Consider the following 23,265-nt stretch of genomic DNA (forward strand, 5'->3'; position numbering starts at 1 on the left):
AGAACCCAAAAAAGCCGAAAGAAAGCCGGAAAGAACACAACGGAAAGAGAAAAGAAAGAGCAAAAAGAAGGAAAAGAAAAGACAAAAAAATCGAAAAGAAAGACAGAAAGGAAGGAGAAAAGCAAGAGAGAAAGACAACCAAAGAAAACAGACAGGAAAAAAAACAAAAAGAGAGAAGAAAGATAACCAAAGTAGAGAAACGAAAGAGAAAATAAAGAGAGAAGAATGAAAGAGCAAAAAACAAAAGAGTTCCGGTTAAAAAATTGCAACAAACTATGTTGAGGAGAATTTAAAAATGTTACACAAGAACTTGTCCCTACCGCGTTAATATCAAGCTAAATTAAACAGTTTTATACGGACCATTTTTGGTAATTGACCTTTACTTAGATAATCTTCATTCTGTCAATATCTCTGCTGCAAGCACATGCCGTTCATGGACTATTTTCAAGTAATAAATTTTTCGGAAATCGACTCATTTCCTTAATAGCAGGTTTTCACTCATTGACCAATTGTTGCATCAGCAGATTTTCGGTCGTTGACTATATCGGCACAGGCATTTTTTCAGTCACTGGCAGCTTTTCGGACCTATTTTTGCATCCGCGGCTATTCATACATGGACCTTTATGGCTTTTCGTTTATTAAGTCTTTCTTTGGCAATTCTTGTCCCATTTCAAATTCAAAAGGTTTATTCACACTTATAAGAGGGGGGTCAAACTGTTAAGACTAAGAAACGCCCTTCACACCTTCACAAGTTGTCCTCTCACAGTTTCGATGAGAGAAAAGCAGGAGATAAAAGAAAAGACAGAGAAAGGGACGAAAGAGAGAAAGGAAAGAATAAGAAGTGAGTAGGAAGGCAGAAAACACAGAAAAAAGAGAAAATAATGAGAATAGAGAGAAAAGAGAGAAAAAACGGACAGAAAAAAAAGAGACCAAAAAGAGAAGGAAAGAAGAACAGAAAAAAAAGAGACACAGGAAAAAAAGAAACGAAAGACAGAAACGACAGAGAGAAAAGCAAGACAAACGAAGGGGAAGAGATAAAGGAAACAGAAAAGAACGAGAAACTAAAGAGAAACGAACGAGGAAAGAAAAACGAAAGTCAGAAAAAAGAAAACACAATCAAGATAGAAGAGAAAAGACAAAAAAGAAAAAAAGACATAAGCATGAAAAAAAAGATCGAAACTTATGACAGAAAAGAAAGACAGACTTCACAAATTGTCTCCTCACAGTTTCGATGAAGCGCACACTTAGACTAGTAAGGATTAAGGCTTTAAGAGAGCTATTCGGTCACTTAATGCCCTCAGAGTGCCACCTGATTATCCCGTCTCTGAGGACGTCAAATGGGTCAGACAAAAAATCGGTCAAGCTAAAAAATGCATAAAAAAGACCACAGAACTAAAAAGACTGCTACAAATGCAGAATTCATTTTCTTGAGTGAGGTAAGCTACGCATGATCGAAATCCAATCACGCAAATGACCTAAAAGCATTTGACAGTGAAAGAGAAATGAAGTCACGCACGCAAATGTCTTGAGTGAAAGGAAGAAGCCATTCAGGACTTCAGCTTTGCTATGTGAACAAAAGTGAAATAAAAAAAGAGCGTCATACGAAACAAAAACATAACCGAAGGAAGTCCTGAAGCGACTTGAAAAAAACTTACTGAAACCCTGATAGTGCAAAAGTTAGTAGTTATTATTGTTAGAGAGAACTATTTTCAGGAAATAAATTATGAAAATTATTTTGGAAACTTAGAAATTTGCAATTAACTCATCGGACCAAAAGACACATTGGGGAAAATAAGGCAGATAATATTCGTAGAAACTGAACAAAAAAAACTAAGTTTGAGTCAAGAAAATAATTTTCAATTTGACTACGAAGGAAAGAGAATAACACTCAAAGACAAAAACTCGTCTAATAATTAAACCGAGGCTGCAAGAAATTTTGCACAAACCAAAATTCAGTCAAAATTTTTCAAATGCATTCCAAGTAAAATCTTAAGTGCTGCATTATAAATAAAACCAATTGAAAACAAAAAAGTAGAAACCTAAGAAAAAGGCTAAAATCATTTTGTAACAACTGATAAAAGCGGAGTGGTGCTAACAGAAATGCTATAATTATACATGTTAGAGTGGGAATAATACTGACACATTGTAAACAGAAACAGAAATACAAAGACAATCATAATTTCGAAAGATTACTGATACAACCTACAGAACAAAGTCTAATTCTTCAAACGCCGGCAAAATGTAAAAAAATTGATTACTACTTGAGAACAGCTTCAATCGTTAAAAACGTAAAATATCAACAGAATAACTTGAAAATTTGAAATATGAATCACTACAGAACGTATGAGACCAGGCACTGCCAAAACAGGCTAAATCCAGAAAATATTTAAAACTTTTTGAAAACAAGTGCTGCCCAAGTCGAGAAAAAGTTACAAAAACACTTAAATTGACCATATTACGACTCATTAGAGATTATACGTACCTGTCCTCACGGGGATTAAACGAGAGAACAGAAAAAAACAACTACCAGAACTTGCTACATCCAAAAAATCAAACAATTTTCAAAAAGCACTTTCGAGTCAAGGTCGTGAAGAACTGTTAGATAAAAACCGCGATTAAATAAAATAAAATATGAAAAACTAGGGGTCCCAGATACCTGTCATAAATGAGACTACGCGGCAGAACAAAGAAGTACAAACGGGGGCGAAATCACTATTTTAATTTAGAACAAGTAATGTCAAACTCGTCAAAACAATCAGATTTCAGTTCAAAGGACCTATCATTTAACGCGACTTATCAATTACGCGACCAAGTAACAGAACAACAAAAGAACTGAAAAAAAAATAAGAATACAGAAATTCACAAATTTGTTCAATTGCCGCAAATGAAAAACAATTTGCTCATTACGTGGCCATTATTAAATACTGCAGCCGCGGGAAAGGCAAAATTTTTCTTCCAATTTTAACTAAATTGGACTAGTGTTACTCATTTCCGCACACACTCGAAAAGTCAAACGTGTCTGATGAAAAATCGCACCAGAAGACTAAGATAATTGGTACTAACTTTGTTTGAGAGCAATTAAAACAGGGGTTGTCAAAAAATCCGACATTTCGAGTTTTCCCGACGAAACACCTCACTTCACTTTAAAAAGGCCGCAATCACTTTTCGCTCCACGTATTACTCCAGCGTCATTAAAATCACTACTCCAATTTGACAAAAAAGGTCGAAAAAAGTGTGAACAGATTTCAAAAAGCATATCCTGAAGGATTCCAGAAACAACTCGAAGAGCTGCTGTGCCCACAAAACGACCCCTTCAAAAAACTAACAACTGAACACACTCATGGGAATCAAAAGATGTTCGAAGTCTATGAAAAAAAAGCTCAAAACAACCTGAACTAAAAAAGTAATAACGAATTTCAAATATTACAATTATTGGTAATTACAAAAATTGATAATTTTCGCCTCCATTCAGCAGTATAGCAGAAAATTCCCCAGATTAGCATAAAATATCAATTACCAGAATTTTATAAAACACTATCAAAACAACCGTAAAGTTAAATATAGCCGACAGATTGCCGGAATAGCTGCGAAAGAATAGACTTTCTTGCCGTATAATAGAGATAGAAACAGATACAGATCTAAGTTGAAAAAAATCGACGCCGCTCAAAAAGTTATGTTAAAAACATTCAACGATAAAATGATAAAGCTGGTTAAGACTCATTCCGCAGAAGCCTTGCTATCAGGGACCTCCATTACACATATGAGTTCCTTTGACCTTAATTTAATTCAAATTAAACTTAAGTTTTAAAGTGCAAAAGTCATTTTATTGAGTGAGGTAAGTCACGTATGATCAAAATCTAAGCACGCAGAAAACTTTTTACTAGAGAGAGTGAGAAATGACGTCACGCAGGTAAAACCTTTAGTGAGAGGAAGAAGTCATTCAGAAAATTTGACTTTTTCAGCTTTGCTGTGTGAACAAATGTAATACAAAAAAAAGAGCGTCAGACGACAAACAAAAAAAACCAAGAGCACCGCAATATAGCTACGCTCAGCTTACAGCTTTGCAGCTATAAAAAAGACAGCGCCCCAATACAATTCAAATTCTTTGAATTGTAAAAAAACTTAGCAGGTCCTGACGCACAATTCAAAGAAATTTCATTGACTAAACAAAAAACTAGACCTGGAATGAACTATGAATGGATTGCAAAAACCATTTAGAAAAAATCCGAACCAAAAAATCGAAAAAACAGTAAAAACCAAAGTGAGATTGCCGCGTGTGAACAAAAAACCACTAGCGAGATAGCAAACACCGGTTTCTCACTCTACTTCAAAACTAGAGCAGAAAAAATTTACGCCGCAAAACCACTCCCTTTTTCGCTCCACTTTCTGTTTCGGCGTGACCAAAATCACCACTCCATTTTGACTTCAAAAATCATGAAAATGTGTGAACAGATCTTAAAAAAAAGACAGCGCCTCAATACAATTCAAATTCTTTGAATTGTAAAAAAAACCAAGAGCACCGCAATTTAGCTCCGCTCAGCTTACAGCTTCGCATCGCATCTATAATCAAAATACCATATCAACCCCTTTTAACCAAAAAAACTGGACAAAAGTGATTTAGAAAGATAGACCTGATTAAATAACCGCTCGCTAGATTTTGTTTAACGCCTCAAATTCTCGCTGTCTCGAAAACAGCAGTATGAACAAAAACACTCTTTTCAATCCTCTCTTCAAATTTGTTCAGCGCTCAAAAAACTAAATTTTTTCACTCGTTTCATTTTACTTCAAAATTCATCCAATAAAATTGATTTGAAAAAAGACTTCTCCAATACTCTTCTTCGGGATTATATTTCTCTTCCCTTCAGTCGTGAAAACACCGAAAATCCTAAATGTGTAGTATAAATTAAGGATTGAGATGAAAATGAACCTGTTAGAGGTGAAGAAAATTTCGGTGAGAGAGACACAATGGGACCAGGAGGGAGGAATAGAGCCCAGCATGTTCTCTGTAACCTGTCAACAAACAACTTTTCTTGACCTAAAAAGTCAACCATTTGCAATATCAATTGCAATGGTAACGTGTTATGAAATTGGCGTACTTTTATAGTTTTAAGTTGATGTCTTTGAACAGATACTAAATTTGGTGTTTTACAAAAATAACCTATAATACAAAACTGTAGCTACACATGATATAATGTCCACAGCCATCTCGTGGAAGGATATAAGTTCCTAGCCATACATACACGCTACAATTAAGAAGTACCTTTAATCTGTTCAGCTGTTTCAAGTGAGAGAATAGAGAAGGCGGTAGAATTTCAAGGATGTTGCAGTCTAATAACAATTCACTCAGTTTGGACAGACTGCCCAGTTGGTCCGGTAGGTATTCCAGCTCATTCTTGGTCACGTCAAGGCTCTCCAGACTGCTCAAGTCTCCCATTGTCTAAAATGCAAACAACTATTCAACTGTTAAGAAAAGGGAATTGGGACCTAAGAATCATGAAAGTTGGCGCTTGAACAATTGTATGAGAAGCTTTCCGACTATCTCGAGCACATTTTCCTCTATTCTGCTTCACAACTACTACAGTACTAACGTCTTATAATTCGCTATTTTAGCACGACTTCTCGAAAGTCATATTTGACGCCATGATTTGACTAGGATCTCTATCTGTCTCGACAAAACAGCTGAGTAAACGGCAAATTGACCTAAAAAGTCGTACTTCCCATTACAACAATTATTATTGAAACGAGTATAGGAGAGACAGAAAAAGGTTATTCGCTATTTCTTACAAATAGAGGACAAATTAAGCGTCTTTTTTATTGCATTTTGTAGTTATTCCTAACTCTGCCCCTAATTGAGATGATAAAGGAATTAGTACTAAGACCAATGAGCATTAAAACAGGTAAAAACCCAAGTCCAAAACTAATGCCATATTTGCAACTATTTGCATATTTTTACACGATAACGCCAAGTTTGCAAATATTTGCAAAATATGATTTCACAAGGCCAATTTTGCATATTTCCACAAAATGATGATCAGCTTGCAAAAATTTAATGGTGTTCGTTCCGGTCCAGCTCTGCTTAAATTACGTTTTGGGTTATTTTCCCAACAATTTATCGGAGATTGATTAATTCAATTTAAAATGTGGTAAAGTAAACAGTGTAAGAGACATGTATGATATAATCTAACAATAAGGGATAAAAAAATTCCAACCTCTTTGCAAAAATTTGTGAGTGTCTGCTATCGCATGCGGCTATTTTAAAAAAAAAAAGCAAGTGTTGATCTCCATATTTTTCTAACTTTGCAGCTGATTCTCGCAGTCTTGAATTTTCCGGACTTCTAGGATTTTAATGTGAATCAGGCATGATTTTGTTAGACAAGGAACTCAGGCAGCTGAAAACTTTTGAAATTGAAATTAAAATACTTCTCTGACCAGATTTGCATTATAAAACAATGGCCACCATGCCCCTTTTCAAAAGAAGAGTTTACTAAATCTTCTGCGCTGCAATTAGTTTTATTGTACAGTATTAAACGAAGCTAAAATTACTCTTGGAGGAGCAACATACCTTTGGTAACTCCACCAAGACGTTATCATCCAGATACATGTCTTTCAAAGAGGTCAGGTCTCCAATTTCGTAAGGCTGAAAAACAAGCATAAACTTATGAAAGCTTAACATTTCAACGGGCAATTTCGACAAATTGATAGCACCATAACATTTTTCCGCATTGAAATTTCAGTAAGAGCTCTTTTGATAGTTGAGAGGTTTTTGGAATGATAGCCCAAATCATTATATTCTACGAAGAGAATTTTAATACACAACTCGTTCACATTTCCATGAGTTGCTTTGACAGAGATTAATTGATTCAGAACTAACCAGCTCGTACAGATCGTTTCCTCCCAGGTCCAACAGTCGCAGTCGAGTCAGAGCACCAATGCCCATTGGAAGAGTCTTGAGAAAATTGTCTCTCAGCTCCAGACGCTCCAATTTGTTCAACCTGAAATAACGTAAATTTTATTTCTCATATTATTGCTACCAATTTTAGAAATCATAAACATTTGAGAGAGAGAGAGAGTTACACCTGAACATACTCCACAACCAGAAGCAGTAAAAATTTTGAGAAGCAAAAATCAGATTAATTGGGAGAAATAAGATAACCAAGAAATCTGGCCAACTAAATCATTACTGAAGATGCAGTTTTTTAACATACACCGGCTTCCTTTGGACGAACTGCTTCAGAATAACAGGCGCGGGGCTGGCTTGTTTGCTTGAAGCTAGCTTAAGATTAGGCCCAGCCACAGTGCGTTGCGGGACAGGAAAGAGAGGGTCACAGAAAGTTTACTGACTTGCAGCAAAATATACCATACGGGACCAAGAAATAACTATTGAAGCTTAATATGTCGTCTCTGGGAATTCGAGAAATAATATGCCCTGTCAACAAAATCTGCCCTCTTTCACCATGCCCCTCAAATACGGGAAATTGATACGATTCAGCATTTAATGCTATATATGGAACACACGTTCCGCCATGGATAAAGACGAAAAATGTCGATTTCTACATTACAAGTTTTCAAATAGCTTGGTAAATGCTTGCATGTCAGATGAACAAAAGATAGTCAGATGCAGTGAACTAATTACCCTGATACACTCTCCGGTATCTCCAGAAGGCACACATCGTTCATCAGCAACTTGGTCAGACTCCGGAGCTTCCATAGTCCCTCGGGTGCCTGCAACAATGATCACGTGTGTTAAATATCTTCTGCTCCAGTATCGACCTTCATCCTACCAATCCTAATAGAGTAATTAATTTATTGAATGTCTTATATGCATCAATTAAGATAATCATATTATAGAAATAGGCAACTCATCTGTCTTAAAAAGACAATCATCTGCCTTCAAACGTATAGAAGCAGTTCGGTATTCTATATTCGAACAAATACGTTTGTTTTTGTCCTCTTTTCTCTTTGAGATGCTGATGTGAATTCTGCTTTTTCTAACATGCTATATTATTAATCCAATGTTTATATTATCCTACATTATTTAAACTATCCTACATAATTTAATTCTTTTACAATTACAAAAAGGACACGGACAGTACCTGTCCGTCAAGAAGAGAGTTGCGACTGATGTCTAGATAGGTGAGGTTCACCAGCTGGTGGATCTCTTCGGGCAAAACTCTGATCTCATTGTGTGATATGTCCAAGTGAGTTAGGAGGACAAAACTGGTGATCTGAGAAGACAACTGACGAATCCCATTCTCCGATATGTTTAGGTAGCGCAACCTCGTGAACCTCCAAAACTCCTAAGTATCGACATTTAGCGTCAAAAATGATCCTAATACCAGGAGCATTTATTTAACTTTAGGTTTATGACAGGTTAGTGGCGTTATTTGCATATTCAATTACTTTCGGGTTCCTAAGAGAGACCGCTTAGTTAGTTAAAATTAACGAAAAACACTGAATTTGACATTTATAAACGTGCTATCCATTTATTAAAGTGCTGCCAATAAGCGAGGGTAAATAAGTTCAGCGACTCAAAACCTTAAAAACAAAAATTTCATGAACAAAATTAATGCACCAAAGTCACTCATAGTGAAAAAAATTAATTAATGGACAAAAAATAACAGACCCCAATTAAGTCCAATAAGTTTTGACCATGAGAATAAATAACTCAAAATGCAGCTCACTCACTGAGCTCAATTTTGCAAAGAAGGATTTAAGCTGTGGGTATTTTTTTCTCAGCAGACTATTATGTGAAACAAAATAAAATCTATTGAAAACAACAGAGAACTAAAAATTGAGAGAGCCACCTTCGCTGGAGTCACAGAACGATCCAACATCTTATAATTCTGATAATCACTGACAAAAATAGCTTATGTTCAGCAGAAACTTGATCATTGGGAAACAAACAAGCAGCTCCATCCAGGCAATACTCAAACATAGCCCATAAATTGCCCGAGAATAGCCGCCGTTGACGCACATCCGGATTGAAATAGATAAAAATTGACAGAATTTGATTTTAAATATCAAAAAGTGTTCTAATTTGGTGTAAAGTTTTAGTTAGATTCAACAATTATACTTAACTGAGCTTCTAAACTTGAGGCTATTACGCTTAACACTAATGACCGCGCTTTATCGGTTTATCACGTTTTTTTTATTTTGCTCCTTTGACATTCATCGTGTTCATTAAATTGCTCACTTCAATTAGAGCAAGAATTGGAAATCCATTCAGTTGAAACCGCAAACAGGTACGTCGGCAGTCAAACGTAAAAGTCGCCACTTATGTAAAACGAAAAGCGTAAGGTAAAACGAAAAGTTAAGCCAATTTTTAAAAACATAGCCCGAAAAGTCCAGAAATTACTCGAAGGAACCAGACAAAGCAACTCCTTCAAAAACTAATTCCTACATAAACCACTCATGAGAATTTTTTTTAAAAAAAACTGAAGTCAATTCAAGAAAGGCGGAAAAAGGTAACAAAATTTTTTACATTACAAGGGCACATAAAGCCAAAGAAAAAAACCATTTAGGCAAATAGGGGTATTAAAAAGCTCGCAAACATAAGTCAAGTCTAATAGGCCTGAAAACTTGTCTGAGATTATACAAAAAACAAAAACCTGCAAAATTAGAAATATGAAAAACAGTTTAAAATTTCAGGATTTTTTGTCATTTCTAAACAAAAAGAATGGCGCATAAAAAGAAAACTGTCAGCTTTGAGTATCTAAAAACTTTGCAAGTAACAAGCGTCTCTTCAAATCTTTCTTACGGTATTAAAACAACAAAAAACGAACATTGCAAAAAAATTCCATAAAAACCAAATCAATAAACACAATAATACACAAAACAAATAAATACAAGACCGCTATCAACTCCCAAATAAACAAAAATCATAAAAAAATTGCTTGAAAAAACCGGAAATGAACAAAAAATTGGGCTCGCTAGCAGAAATTTTTAAATAAATCTCGAAAAAAGCGGTAGGAAAGCGTTTCAGTTTCTGCTCCAAAAAACGCTCCAACATTGAATTTAAAAAAGACACCTCCAATACTCCTCCTAGAGTCACAAAGAGGAAAGCTCCAAAATAATAGCCGTTGAGAGGCTGATAGTGGCTATTAACAATACAGGAAACAATTGCATAAAATATCTTTAATGTTGATAAGGCAAAGAAAGCGACGAAAACAGCCAAACATGAATTCTTGACATCAAGAAAATATTCACCTACAATCGCAGCAAAAAAGGCAAATAAAAAATTAGAACAGATTTGAGATTAACAAAATTACTGTGAACAGTGAGGAAACGCTTATATTTGCAAAAAAATTACAATTTGATCAAATATAAATGGCTTCACAAAGGATTTTAAAAAATCTTTGTCAAACAAAAAGGCAAAATGACCGCATATATTTTCGTTCAGCACATTAAAAACCGAGAAAAAGACCACAATTCTTGTAGCTTCATCTCAATTGGCAAGGCAGAAAACATACACAGACTTAAGTGGCATAAATTGGTCTTGCACGACAGACGGGGGCAATTAAATGAAGAGGGATTGTAACTTAGGTTTTATGGGTGCAAGAAAACCTCCGTACCAGTGTTCAAACCCGGATCTGCACGTTGGTAGCTTGACATTTCAGCTACGAAGGTTTTGATTCACTTTGGCTAACAATTCCTTTAAGTAACGACCTCGATTTCAGAACGAGAGCATTTTAGAGCCATCAAAAACGAAGAGCTAAAGTGTGAAAAGTCACTTAAGAAGTCCAAAAGACATCCAAGAAAAGAGCGTCAGGCAAAAAATTTGCAACATAGCCGGCAGATTGCCGGAAATAGCCGTCGTTGACGCCCTTGATGCACATCGGGATTGAAACAGAAAACGAAAAAAAAATTGAATAAAAAATTAACTGATTTTTTTTTGTTTTTACTTCAGCGTCAAAAAGTGTTCTAATTTGACGTGCCGTTTTAGGTAGATTCTAAAACTATACTTAATTCAGCTTCAAAACTGAAAGCTAATAAGCTTAATACCAATGTAAGCTAGCAACTACTCGATTGAATTTTGATAGCCTAATTCAATGACTTAATGACCGGGATTTATCCCGTCTTTAGAATTTGCTCTTTTGACAGTATTAATTAAACTGCGTAAATCAATGCAAGAAAGAATTTAAAATCCATTCAGATGAAACAGTGACTTATGTAAAACAAAAACGTGGTCAAAAGGTAAAGCGGGTTAAAAAAGGAGGGAACTTAAATAATAGCCGTTGAGAGGCTGACGGCGGCTATTATTAAAACAAGACACACAAGTTTACAGTAATTACTTCAAACTTCGTCCGAGAGCAATTAATCAGCTTTAAATTGAGTCAAACAACCAAAAAAATGCCCAATCAGATTTTAAAGAAACTTATTTTTACATAAGCCAATGATACCACAATTAAAGCAATAAGGAGAGCAAGATTCACATTTGAAAATACTCCACAACCACAAGCAGCAGAAAATTTTGAGCAGATTCCAAACTCAATGAGAGAAAAAAAAACATAACCGGCTAACGTCGGGAGAAGTGCTTTCAAATGACAACCGAGCAGTTGGCTTCGTCACCACCTAGCCATTGTTCAGTGAGGTTAGCTTTAACTTGATTGAAGGTGCGTGAGGTTAGGGTAAAAGACGATGACATCACGCCACATAACAGCCGCTGCAGTGCGGCATCAGCAAAACAGTTAAGGAGAGATAGAGATAGAGAGTGCGAGATAAAACGTGAGCGAGATAGAGAACAAAACCTCAACCAACACACACACACACAGAGAGAGAGAGAGCTAGGAATATTTTCCATGATGATGTTCGACTCTACAACATCAAGTTTTCTAGTCTTGTTAGTAATTAAATCATATAAAAAAAAAACAAAGTGCAAAATTCAAAAGAAAACTTTCCACATTTCGCAGTGAAGAAAATGTTCATAAACATTTTTTTCTCTGGATTTTTGTCATTGAACTCATCTGCAAGCCTTAAAAAGCTTCGCTGGCCAGTAATGATCGTTAAACTAAGAAAAGGACCAAAAGTATTCAAAAAATTTTAAAATTGCAAATTTTGACAAAATCTTGCCAAAATTTGTGATATTAAAACCTCTAGAGCCATTCCATTGTCTCAAGAGACTATCCAATATCCCTATTTCAAGCCTTAAACAGTTTCACTGGCTCATAAAGATCCATAAACTTGGAACAAGATACTAATTTTTCGAAAATTTTAATTAAATTAAATTTTATCAAAAAATTGCTACAACTCGAGTCATTAAAATAAAGATAGCCATTCCATTAACGCTAGAAACTATGCAGCAGTTTACTATCAAACCTGAAAGGAGGTCCCTGGGTCCCTGCTGCGCGAAAAAAAAATTAAAAAATCAATTAAAATAAAAAAACTTAAATTGCAAAAGATTATTTAAAAAAAATTGCTTGAATTCGTGAAATTAAAATCTTGAAAAACATTCCATTAAATCTATAAACTATGCAGTACCCTATTACCAAAGCCTAGAGGAGGTTCCTTGGCTCTTGAGGCCGGATAAACCTATAAAAATGAGAAAAAATTTTCAAAACAACTTGAAAAAATAGCCACTTTTTATCAAAAAAACCGATAAAATTTGTTATAATAAAAAGTTGAAAACTATTCTATGACCCAAACGAATTTTTTAGTAACCTATCACCAAACCGTATAAGTTTCCTGGTTCCTGAGGCTGGAAAAAATTAGATAATGACAATAAATTTTAAAAAATTAAAAAAAAATTGCAAGTAATATCAAAAATTTGCTAAACTTCGTGATGTTAAAAAGCTGAAACCTCCATTACGCTCAAAAATTATGCAGCAGCCTATTATCAAGCGCTTAAGGAGGTCGTCTGAACCCTGAGGCTGAAAACCTTGAATACTGACAATAAATTAAAAAAATAACTAAAAAAATTTTGTCAAAAAAAATGCTAAAGTTTGTGACGTTTATATCTTGAAAAACATTTCATTACATCTAGAAAATTTACAGTAACCTATTATCAAACCCTAGAGGATGCTCCTTGGCTCTTGGGGTTGGGTAGACCTTAAAAAACGACAAAAAAATTCAGAAAAACTTCAAAAGAAAAGCTTCAAAAAAATTTGCGATTTCAAAAAATCGATAAAATTTATGAAAATAATAATAATTTGTGATGGACACTTTTTTTGCGTCTGAAGCTTTCACGTGATACTATCATTGCAGCCAACATTGGTCAGGCTATGGTCATCCTGAAACTAAGGTTAAGTAAGAGCTCATCCTTACACAGACAGCTTCCCGGAGTCAGGGGATTGAACTCTCAATCATTGGCGTGTGAATCACACACCTTACCTCTCGGCTATCACGCCACAAATTTGTGATACTAAAAAGTTGAAAACTATTCCATGGCCAATAAAAATTTTTCAGAAATGTATTAACAAACCCTAAGGAGGTTTTTCGCCCCCTGGGAAAAATTAGAGTAATGACAATAAATGGCAAATAAAATTTTTAAAAAAATGCAAGTTTTGTCAAAAAAAATGTTAAAATTCGCGATGTTGAAATGTTTTGTGATGGAGGGACAGTCGGGTGGGGGAACAACAGCGCGATGGGGGGGGCAATACTGGGGGAGGGGGGTCAACAGTGTTGGGGTCTTCAACCTCTAAGACCGCTCTTCACACTATAAATATAAGTCTTCAAAACTGTTTGCGCTGAAACAGAGCTGAAAGGCTCTAAGAGCACTTAATGCCCGCTAGGCGCTACCTGTTATCTCGTTTTTGAGGTAAAAATTCAAGTGCGTCAATCAAAAAATTGGTCAAGCAAAAAATCGCATACAAAAGACCGACCCGACAGGATTAATATAATTGCTACAAACATCGTTTGAGAGCAATTAATAACGAACAAATTTGACCAACATCTTCACTGAAGATGCAGTTTGTTAACATACACCGGCTTCTTTTGGACGAACTGCTTTAGAATAACAGGCGCAGGGTTGGCCTGTTTGATTGCAGCCAGCTTAAGATTATGCCCCTCCGCATTGCAGAACGGGACGGAGGGGGTCGCAGAAAGGTAGGGTTGGGGGAGGCAGAGAGAAAGAGTAGTCCCAAAATTCCTTTACAGACCTCAAGTTCAGCTTAATCAACAGCTTTAGTGAACCGGCTTGTCAGAAACTTAATGCCCTTTGGCTTTAAGAGTTTTTCCAGTTAGTGAAGAGGGAAAGACAACTTAAACAGCTCAAGCGATAGAGGGTTAGAGAGCGATAGATAGCTGAAAAAAAAACAACAGTCCGGCCAAAGAATGGCATAGAAGATGAAAAAAGTAAAGTCACTGGCGCATACACTAAAAAAAAGGGATCTTTCTGATTATAGCCACCCCCCCCCCCCCCCCCCCAGCTTAGTGGTCAGATAACCTATAGCCCCCCCCCCAAACATAGTAATAATACCATAATGGGGGGGCTATAATTTCATGGGGGGGCTATAATGGGAAAGACCCAAACAAGTCACTGACGAAGAACATTACAATTAATCTTCTAGTTGCAAAAACCGATGGAAAACGTACTAACTCTGGATAAGAAAACATATTGCCAAAAAACAGCCGCCATTGGTTCCCATTACCGCAATTGGGATTGAAACACAATCAGGAAAACAAATGTTTTATTTACATAAAAGGACAAATTGCGCGCTATGTCGATTGGATATCGCAGTTGGGTACGATAAGTCTCTTAATGAGAAGGTAATTAGTATCAGTACAGGAATTGGTATCAATAAAGGATAAGTGTCAGTAGCAGAACGAATTGCACCTGCTATCAAAGACTGAATATTACAAAGTTCAAACAGCGAACGCCTATAACTGGGCTTTATGTGTTAATCTCGTTTCTCTTTTTAATTTCATTTTCCAAAATTGATTGTTTTCTTCTAGATTTCCTAATTGGGCATCTAACTGTTAATAAGAATCGCCTTGAGTAGTATGCGCAAAGAAAAAAATTTAAAAACAAATTTCTCTAGGTCTTGCGTATTTGCTTGGGAGCAAAAGGTTGATACTGAGTAAAACGTAGCCTTTATATGCATCTAGTTTGGTTTTCCAATGACATTCTTTTGGCACATTTCGCTTCAGTTGGAATAATTCACCTAGCGCTTTTCGTTTACGAAGTTCACAATTTTCGTTCCATGTAAGCTTTTTGTTAACAAGAAGTCCTAAGCCACGCTGCACATCAGTTTCAAATAGAGCTACATTATCTACAATGGTCGACATCGAGCCTTTGACATTTAAGACCTGTGTCTTTTTTTCAAGCAGATCACCAATAAAAACTAAGAACAACAGCGGCCCGAGGACAGACCCTTGAGAGAGAGTTTAGGCTTCTGTGTAGTGTGCACAAGGGTTTGCACCCATCATTGAGGAGTAGAGTAGACCACTTTCTGAATTGTGTTACAGCTGCCACAATTGCAGAGCAAGGTCCAAGAACAGGAGTTGACTTCAGAGTAACAATTTTCGAAGTAATTCCAGTAAACTCTTGTTAGATATTCTTTGTCAATCTGCTTTATTTCCATGTTAGCGCTTTTAAAAATGATATTCAGTAGCTTGCTGGATCTAATCCAAAAATTCTCAACCGCTTTTTTGGTACGAGTTTTATCAATTGCTATTAGCTCGTTTTGTCGTGTATCTACTGCACATTCGTTTAATTTTATTGGCAAATTGATGTTGTAATTGCCTCCCAACAAAGTTAAAAGCGTTAGTAAATCATGGAGTTCGAAGTAGTATGATAGCGGCAGAAGCTTGAGTTTTGCCATTCTACTTTTATAATTCCCAACTGACTGAGAATCCATGCCGTGGCTTTCTTTTGGATACGTTCTACTTCTTTGCATTCTGTTTTGTTAACAAACCAAACCATTGAGGCATAACTTATTACTGGTATGAGATATCCCACGTAAGCATTAAGTTTTGTTCTAGTGTTTGCTAAAACCGATACGTTTCGCTTGAGAAAAAAGAAAGCTTTCAAAGCTTTTTTACATCGTTTTAGACTATTTGCTCTCCAAGAGAGTTTTGCAGATATAATGACACCCAGATCTTTTTGTTCAAACTTGCTCTCTAGGAAAATAGAATTTAGCTGGAAATGGTATTCGCTGTTTTGCTGTTGTTTTACTGGTAAGACGTAACATTTGTTTTCATTCAGCTTCATTTTGTTCACTTCACACCAGCTTTCTATGGCTTCTAGATCTGTTCAGATATCAGCTGGCTGAGTTGATACCAACTTGAAATCATCAGCATACCCAAAAGCCTCACATAATTTGACTCGAGTTGGCAGATCGTACACGTATATAATAAATAGGAGAGGACCTAAGAGTGACCCCTGCGGGACTCCGCTGAAAACTGGGAAAATTTCAGATTTTCATTCAACTTTTACATATTGTTTTCTTTCAGTGAGGTAACTTGCAATGATTTTCAAGAAATTTCCGCCGATTTGCAGCTCTTCAACTTTTTCTAGTAACCTGTCGTGTGGTACGCTGTCGAAAGCTTTAAAATCAAAATACAGCACATACAATTCACTTTCTTCGTCATCAAGTTGTTTGTACAGAAGATCTAGGAAGAGCAGAAGTTGTGTAAACACAGACCTATGTCTCCTAAATCCATGTTGAGAGTTATCCAGATGTGGTTTGACTATTTCGTAAATTTCACTGAAAATTAACTTTTCTAAAACCTTCGAGACATTGCAAAGTAAGCTGATCGGTCTGTATTGCTCTATCATTGCTCTGTTTTCATCTTTAAAAATTGGGATACATTCACTTGTTTTCCAGTAAGCTGGAAAACACCCTTTATTTAAAGCGGCTTGGAAAACTATATGCAATGATTTTGACAGGGTTGGCAGGTTTTTCAGGATTTTATTTCCAACATTATCAGGTCCACAAGATTTATTTGTCTGAAGCTTGGTTAGTATCTCCTTGAGTTTTCTTTCGTCAATGTTAACTTTGTTAAATTTTCGTTTTTCGTAAGAGTTCTTCATTTTAATTGTATTACTTTTGAGGAAAACACTGGAGAAGAAATCGTTAAAGTATTTGCACTTTTGGCTATATTCATTTGTCTTGTTGTCCTTGTAAGACATTGTTTCCGGGTATCTATTGCATTTAGAGACAGATTTGAGATACTTTTGCAGATCAGAGAATCTCCTCCCTCGGAAGATTTTGTCTTCAAAGTCAGCTTGATCTTGTTTCAGCTGATCTCTCAATTTCTTCTCTGCTTTTTTAATCTTTATCAGTCTGCCAAGATTTCAGTTTATAGTTTTCCTTTTCAGAGTAGATATGACTTTTATGAGATGAGAGGATTCCTTTTTTATCCGGGGGGGGGGGGGTTGGGTCTGTGCAGCGTCTTTTTGGAAACGTTTTTAGTTAATACATCATCAAGCCATGTATACCATTGCTTGACTAGTTCGTCAATGTTGCTGTAGCAATATGGTTTGAAAGGGTTTTCTAGTATATAGTTATTTAACTCTTTCCAATCAGCTTTGTTGAACGCAAACTTATGCTGTTTGGTTTCGGAATGCATATCTGTTTGCGCCTCAATCTTCACAGTAAAAGCATCGTGATCCGAATTAAAAGATTTATTGAACTCGTTTTTTGTATCACGGTTTATTACTTGATTGGGATTGTTTGTAAGGAAGACATCCAGTTGTCCCATTTGTTTATGGTTCAAAATTTCCTGAAAATTCAATTCACTAAGTTTCTCAAAAATTTTGTTTTCGTAATCATTTGTTGAGTTCAATGTTTTCCAGCAAGTGTTCTCATGATTAATATCGCCTGTGAGAATAATCGTTTCACAATTTTCTTTTTCCGCATGTGTCTTTAGCTCATCGAGAAGGTCGATCATTGACGTTTCAGGCCACCTATACGGGCTTGCTTTTGGTGGGTTGTAATGAGACACCGCTAGTGACTTGCCTAGTGTCTGAAAGCTGCTGATTTACTCTGACCTATTGACATCTAGTAGTCAGGCTAGGAGTTTTAGTAACGAACTTCCAAACCATTTTAGTTTGGCAATCAGTATTTCAAGTGATACAGTATCAAAGGCCTTAGCGAAATCTAGATACAGAACGCTTAGTTCGCCAGCCAAAATATTGTCGTAATGTTGGTAAATGGAGTTAAGGAAAGCAAGAACTTGAATCGTGGCCGATCTACGTTTCAAGAACTCATATTGAATCCGATTTAATTTGCCAGGAACATATTGACTTATTGACCAGGAACATGTCACGTCAATTTTGTCACCTTCCTTAAAGATAGGGCTAATTTGGCTTATTATCCACAGGGTAGGATATTAACTTTTGTTGGCAATAGTCTTAAAGAAAAAAGCGATTGATTTTAAAATTGTCTTGCTTAGCTTTGTAAGCAGTAACATTCCAATAACATCTGGTCCAGTAGATTTGTTGCTGTCTGACCAGTATCTCAAATTTGACATGGCACTGAAAACACCAACAAAATCATTGAACGAATTTGCAATGCAGAGATCTGTCGTTAGCTTTCTTGTTCTGCAACGCATTACTGAAGGAAGATCTGGGTTTTTTAATTGACGACAAGTACTTTTGTATTTTACTGAAACTTTTAGTTTAAAATACCTCAGATTCGAATTTGGAGAGGTCTGAGTCCATGGCCATTTAACAATAGGTAGTAAAAAGGATTTAAAAAATTAGCCCTCCCTCCCCAAGAGCACGCACTTCTATCAACAAACAAAGCGTACCTGATATCACAAACCAATGAAATCAGAACCCACAGATGAGCTGCGGCTTAAGCTGACTATGAATAACTGTTTTACTCACTGGTGGGAGTGATTCAATGTAATTAATTTCCAAGTTGAGTTCAAGGAGTGTTTTGGCATAACGTAGCACTTCGGGTGGAACTTCACGCAGATTACATCTGGATTTATCGATTGATTCCACATTTCTATTGCAAGCTAGAACAAGCTGCTTCCAAAACCCCATTTCCACATGAAAAACAAATGCATCTAGAACGCCATTGTCACGCTTTAAGTTTTGTGCTCAGCATAAACCTGCATCATTCAATCTGAAATGATGTACAATATACTTAAATAAATTTAATTACACTTAAATAAAATTTGCTTGAACTGCAGTTGTTGTAGAGAATTAACAGCCTCAGCTGTGCGGACACTTTCCCTGACGTAATGAGCTGTTGCAAACTTATTAAATATGTCGGAGACTGCCACCGGCCTATTCTGTTTCAATGCCTGATTGACTAAGAATCCTTTGTGGAAGACCTTCTACCGGGTATCTTGGGTGTCCGTTCTCTTGAACGGTTTTTAGAGACTGGTACTGATATGGTATTCTATATTGGTGCAAGTTGCCTGGACAATATTCGAAAGCATTCAACCCTCTCTTTGCGACAAGTTCTTAGCGATCGTAAATCTGCGTTTGCTGTTCGAGGACTTAGCATTAACCCAGCCACAACAAACACGAGACATTATTCTCTGGCACGACGTGATTAGCAATTCTGTCAGTAAGCATAAAAGCAACAACAACACGGCCTGCAGTTCTAGCCAGTTGATCAACTTGATTGAGCAGTTCAAAGATAAAATTGCTGCCATTATTTACCTACAAAGAGAGGGAGCACCAAATTTGTTTCATCTCCTGAAAAACACAAAGATTCTAACTATTGACGCAAGAAATCTCCTCTCTTATAGGAGGAAGAACAATAAGCTTATTCTTCACCAGCTCAAACAAGTACATCCACAAGTGGACTTGGAGTCGCATCTGTTCAATATAGTGCACGAACACCGTGACAGCTTACGGAAGCTCATTCAGCGAAAGAGATCGAAGAAGAAAAAGAGGGGCAGCAGACAGAGAAGGCGACAAAAACTGAGTAAAGAGAAACTCGACGAGAGCGAATAACGTGAGTTTTATAAAAAAAAAAACTGTTTTCTTCTGAAGCGCCTAAGGTAGATACTTTGTTGTCTCGTAGGTGTCTGAGGAAAGTTTACAGTTTTTATTTTGTTTGTTTTTCACCGTGCCTAAAGTAGATACTTTGTTGTCTCGTAGGTGCTGGCGAAGAACAACTTCCTTTACCCGCCTTCCGAGTGTTTTCTCGCATAAAATAGATTTAGCTCCATCGTTCTAATTCATATCAAGAGATAACGTTCAACAAGCTTGCAACAATTGTTGAGAAATCCCTGTGGTTAACCCGAATACTCACGTGCTTTCTTGTGAGGAAAATTAATATGTCAAACGTAGACCACGCTGCGAGAAAAAGACTCGAATCACAATCGAAGGACTATTATCCGACAATTGATGAATTGATGAAGAAGATGTGAGCACTGTCAGTAAACATCTACATAAAATGCAAAAAGATTGGGTCATTTCTCTCTTCCGCGATTAGCCCAACACAAAACCACACGTAAGCTAGTCAACGAACTGCCAAACATTGATGACATTAAGGAAACCGTAAATGAGGTAGTCAAGGAAAACTTAGCTAATTGCTCCAAAATGAATGAGCAACTGAAAAAATTTTTATCTGAAGGCGTTAAGGAAGTTTATACAGAGAATCCATGTGCGCTCGAAAAACGGAGCTTTACCAGGAGTGCGCCAGATCAGGTCAATTTAAACCAAAAGCGCATCAATGGTATTCCTGAAGCCAAAGTCAATTCAACTGAAGAACTGCTCAACGCGGAGCACAATCAAGTTGATAATTTAATTCATTTCCTTGGTGAACAAACAAATGTGCAGAACATCAGGAGGTTAGGGAAGCAGAATCCAAATCGGAAGCAGCCAAGAACCATGCTGGTAACTGTAAGCAGTCCGTGGGAAGTGAGAAAGTTTCTCGCAAAAAGACGGAAGCTGGTCGATTATGACTTTCCTGTCTTCCTGTCAAGAGCTCTGGACCAAGAAGAAATTCAAGTCGAAAAATCAATGCTACTCAAAAGGCGTGCCCTAATAGCCTGTGGAGCTTCGAAACTAGACATCCGTATTAAAAACCAACAGCTATACTTTAAGGGTCAAAAAGTAAAGGACCTGATTTTAACGAGCGAAGAAGAAAATGTTTTGAAACTGACGCGTAATCAAAATTGACTACAAAATTCTCTTAGCTGCTTAGTTTTCAATACAAGAAGCCTCCTAAATTTAGAGCGTCGACGGAAGTTTGCTGTCGCGGTTGAAACCTCTGCATATGACATCATCGCTTTAACTGAATCTTGGTTGACAGCTGACATCAGCGATAGTGAACTTTTCCTGCAAAATTATCAGCTCTACAGAAGCGAAAGAAATGCAAATCTGAAGAGCAAACATAGAGGTGTAATGATTGGCGTGCGGAACAACATTACTTCTTTCCCAATTGATGTTAAGAATCTGAATGACAAACTAGCGTCTGCGTTTGCAGGTTCGCTCATAACTGTTAATAACGAAAAGGTACTAATTTTGTGTTTGTATAACCCTCCTAGTAACAGCAAATACCGAGTCACAATTGACGATTTCAACTCTTTCTTCTGCTTTCTAGACAACGATGAGTGGAGAGAGATAAAGGTCATAGTAGTAGGAGATTTTAATCTTCCTTCTGTCAATTGGAAAACACTAGAGTCAGCCGACTTATATGAGAATCAATTGGTCGATCTATTTGATTGCCAAAATTTTATTCCCGTTGTTTTCTTTCCCACTTGTGGTAAAAACATACTCGATCAAATTTTCGTTAATGATGACAGCATAGTTATCGACGTCAATTGCGACGACTCTTTGCTCAAAACTTTTAGTTTATCTGATCACATACCTATATTATTAGATCTTGACCTGAGCCCTGCTAAGAACGAGAAAACCGAATTGCACAAAATTTTGAGCTTCTGTAAATGCGATTACGTTGGTCTGAAGGAAAATCTAAGTCTTAAGCCTTTTAATCCTATTTGTTATAGCAACTGCGATCGGATGCTCAGCGAGTGGTATCATTGGTTATTCGAGGCGATCACTAAATTCACACCAAGACGGAGTAAGCATAGATCCAATTTGCCACCCTGGATCACGCCTGCGACATCACATCTAATGAAAAAGCTTAACACGCTACAGAGAAAACAGAATTCACTAGCCAACAATGATTCGTTGAGACTCAAGATAGAAACGTCGAGAACCAGTCTAGCAGAAGCGGTAGACCTAGACCAGAAAAATTACGAATCAAAGCTTTTCAACTCACGAAATTCTCAAGCCATGTACAAGTATTTTAAAAGCTTACGAAAATGACCGTCCGTTCCGCCACAGGTTAAAAGGAACAAAGACGTAGCAAACTGTGATGCTGAAAAAGCCTCTCTCTTTAATAAATACTTCTGTTCAGTTTCCACCGTGTCATCGGTCTTCAAAAGCACTTTAAATGAAAATAGAATTTTGAACAGTTTTACTGTGACGGAAGAAGCAACAGTTGAAATTCTTGGGTCATTAGACGTATCAAAGTCATGTGGTTCTGATAAATTGCCTGCAGTTGTCCTCAGGAACTGCGCAAAAGAACTTACGAAATTCATCTTTGAGTTATTCAGAAATTTTAGGCGCCTTGGAACCTATCCAAGTGCATGGAAAATAGGAGCAGTTAGCCCAATTTTCAAGCAAAACAGGATCGAAAGCAGATGTTGTAAAATATCGTCCTGTAACACTATTATGCATTGTCTCGAAAGTTCTAGAAAGATTGTTGTATGGCTCAATTGTAAATTTTTTCAAAGGACTCATAACTGACTCACAGTACGGTTTTCGTGAAAGAAGATCAGTTATTCTTCAAATGATAACCTACTTAGATAAGATATACAAATTCTGTTCTGAGAACAATCGAGAAAATAGCTCTCTTCTCTTTGACTTTTCCAAAGCTTTCGACCAAATTGATCATGGAATACTTTTACGTAAGATCAATTGCATTGTAATAAGTGGCAAGCTGTTCGAGATTTTAAAGAGTTACCTGAGCGACAGACTGCAATACGTAAAAATTGGAAATCTAAATTCGAAGAATTCGCCGGTCACCTCGGGTGTACCTCAGGGCTCAATACTTGGGCCCCTACTTTTTCTTATTTTCATTAATGACTTACCTGAAACTGTTTTCAACTCCAAAGTCTTTCTTTTTGCTGACGATCTCAAATTATTATTTAATGAAAATCTTGGAAACGCACAAGGAATCAAACAAAATCTAGATTCAATATTGCTTTGGAGATACGAAAATAACATCAGCTTCAATTTATCGAAATGTCAGTACATAAATTTCAATATCAAGTCGAGATTAATTCCAGTTTTGGGTCAATGGTTGCTGGAACAATCGAGAACTGTGGAGGACCTTGGTATCACTATGA

General features: G+C 36.6%; 1 protein-coding gene across 2 annotated transcripts in view; it reads right to left on the reverse strand.

Annotated features, from left to right (window-relative positions):
* LOC142337630 (uncharacterized) overlaps window positions 1–23,265 on the reverse strand; it is a 448,376-nt gene that overhangs the window by 120,855 nt on the left and 304,256 nt on the right. For both annotated transcript variants that reach the window (XM_075387006.1, XM_075387005.1), the window contains exons 2-8: window positions 18,770–19,013; window positions 8,094–8,297; window positions 7,634–7,722; window positions 6,872–6,992; window positions 6,563–6,637; window positions 5,261–5,437; window positions 4,928–5,010 (exon numbers count right to left, since the gene is read on the reverse strand). In XM_075387006.1, the coding sequence (XP_075243121.1) occupies window positions 4,928–5,010; window positions 5,261–5,437; window positions 6,563–6,637; window positions 6,872–6,992; window positions 7,634–7,722; window positions 8,094–8,297; window positions 18,770–18,931 (911 nt within the window). In that variant the 5' untranslated portion in view covers window positions 18,932–19,013. The remainder of the gene's footprint in view (window positions 1–4,927; window positions 5,011–5,260; window positions 5,438–6,562; window positions 6,638–6,871; window positions 6,993–7,633; window positions 7,723–8,093; window positions 8,298–18,769; window positions 19,014–23,265) is intronic.

The sequence above is a fragment of the Convolutriloba macropyga genome, chromosome 4, assembly GCF_964194025.1.
Source record: "Convolutriloba macropyga chromosome 4, txConMacr16.3, whole genome shotgun sequence".
Taxonomy (NCBI): domain Eukaryota; kingdom Metazoa; phylum Xenacoelomorpha; order Acoela; family Convolutidae; genus Convolutriloba; species Convolutriloba macropyga.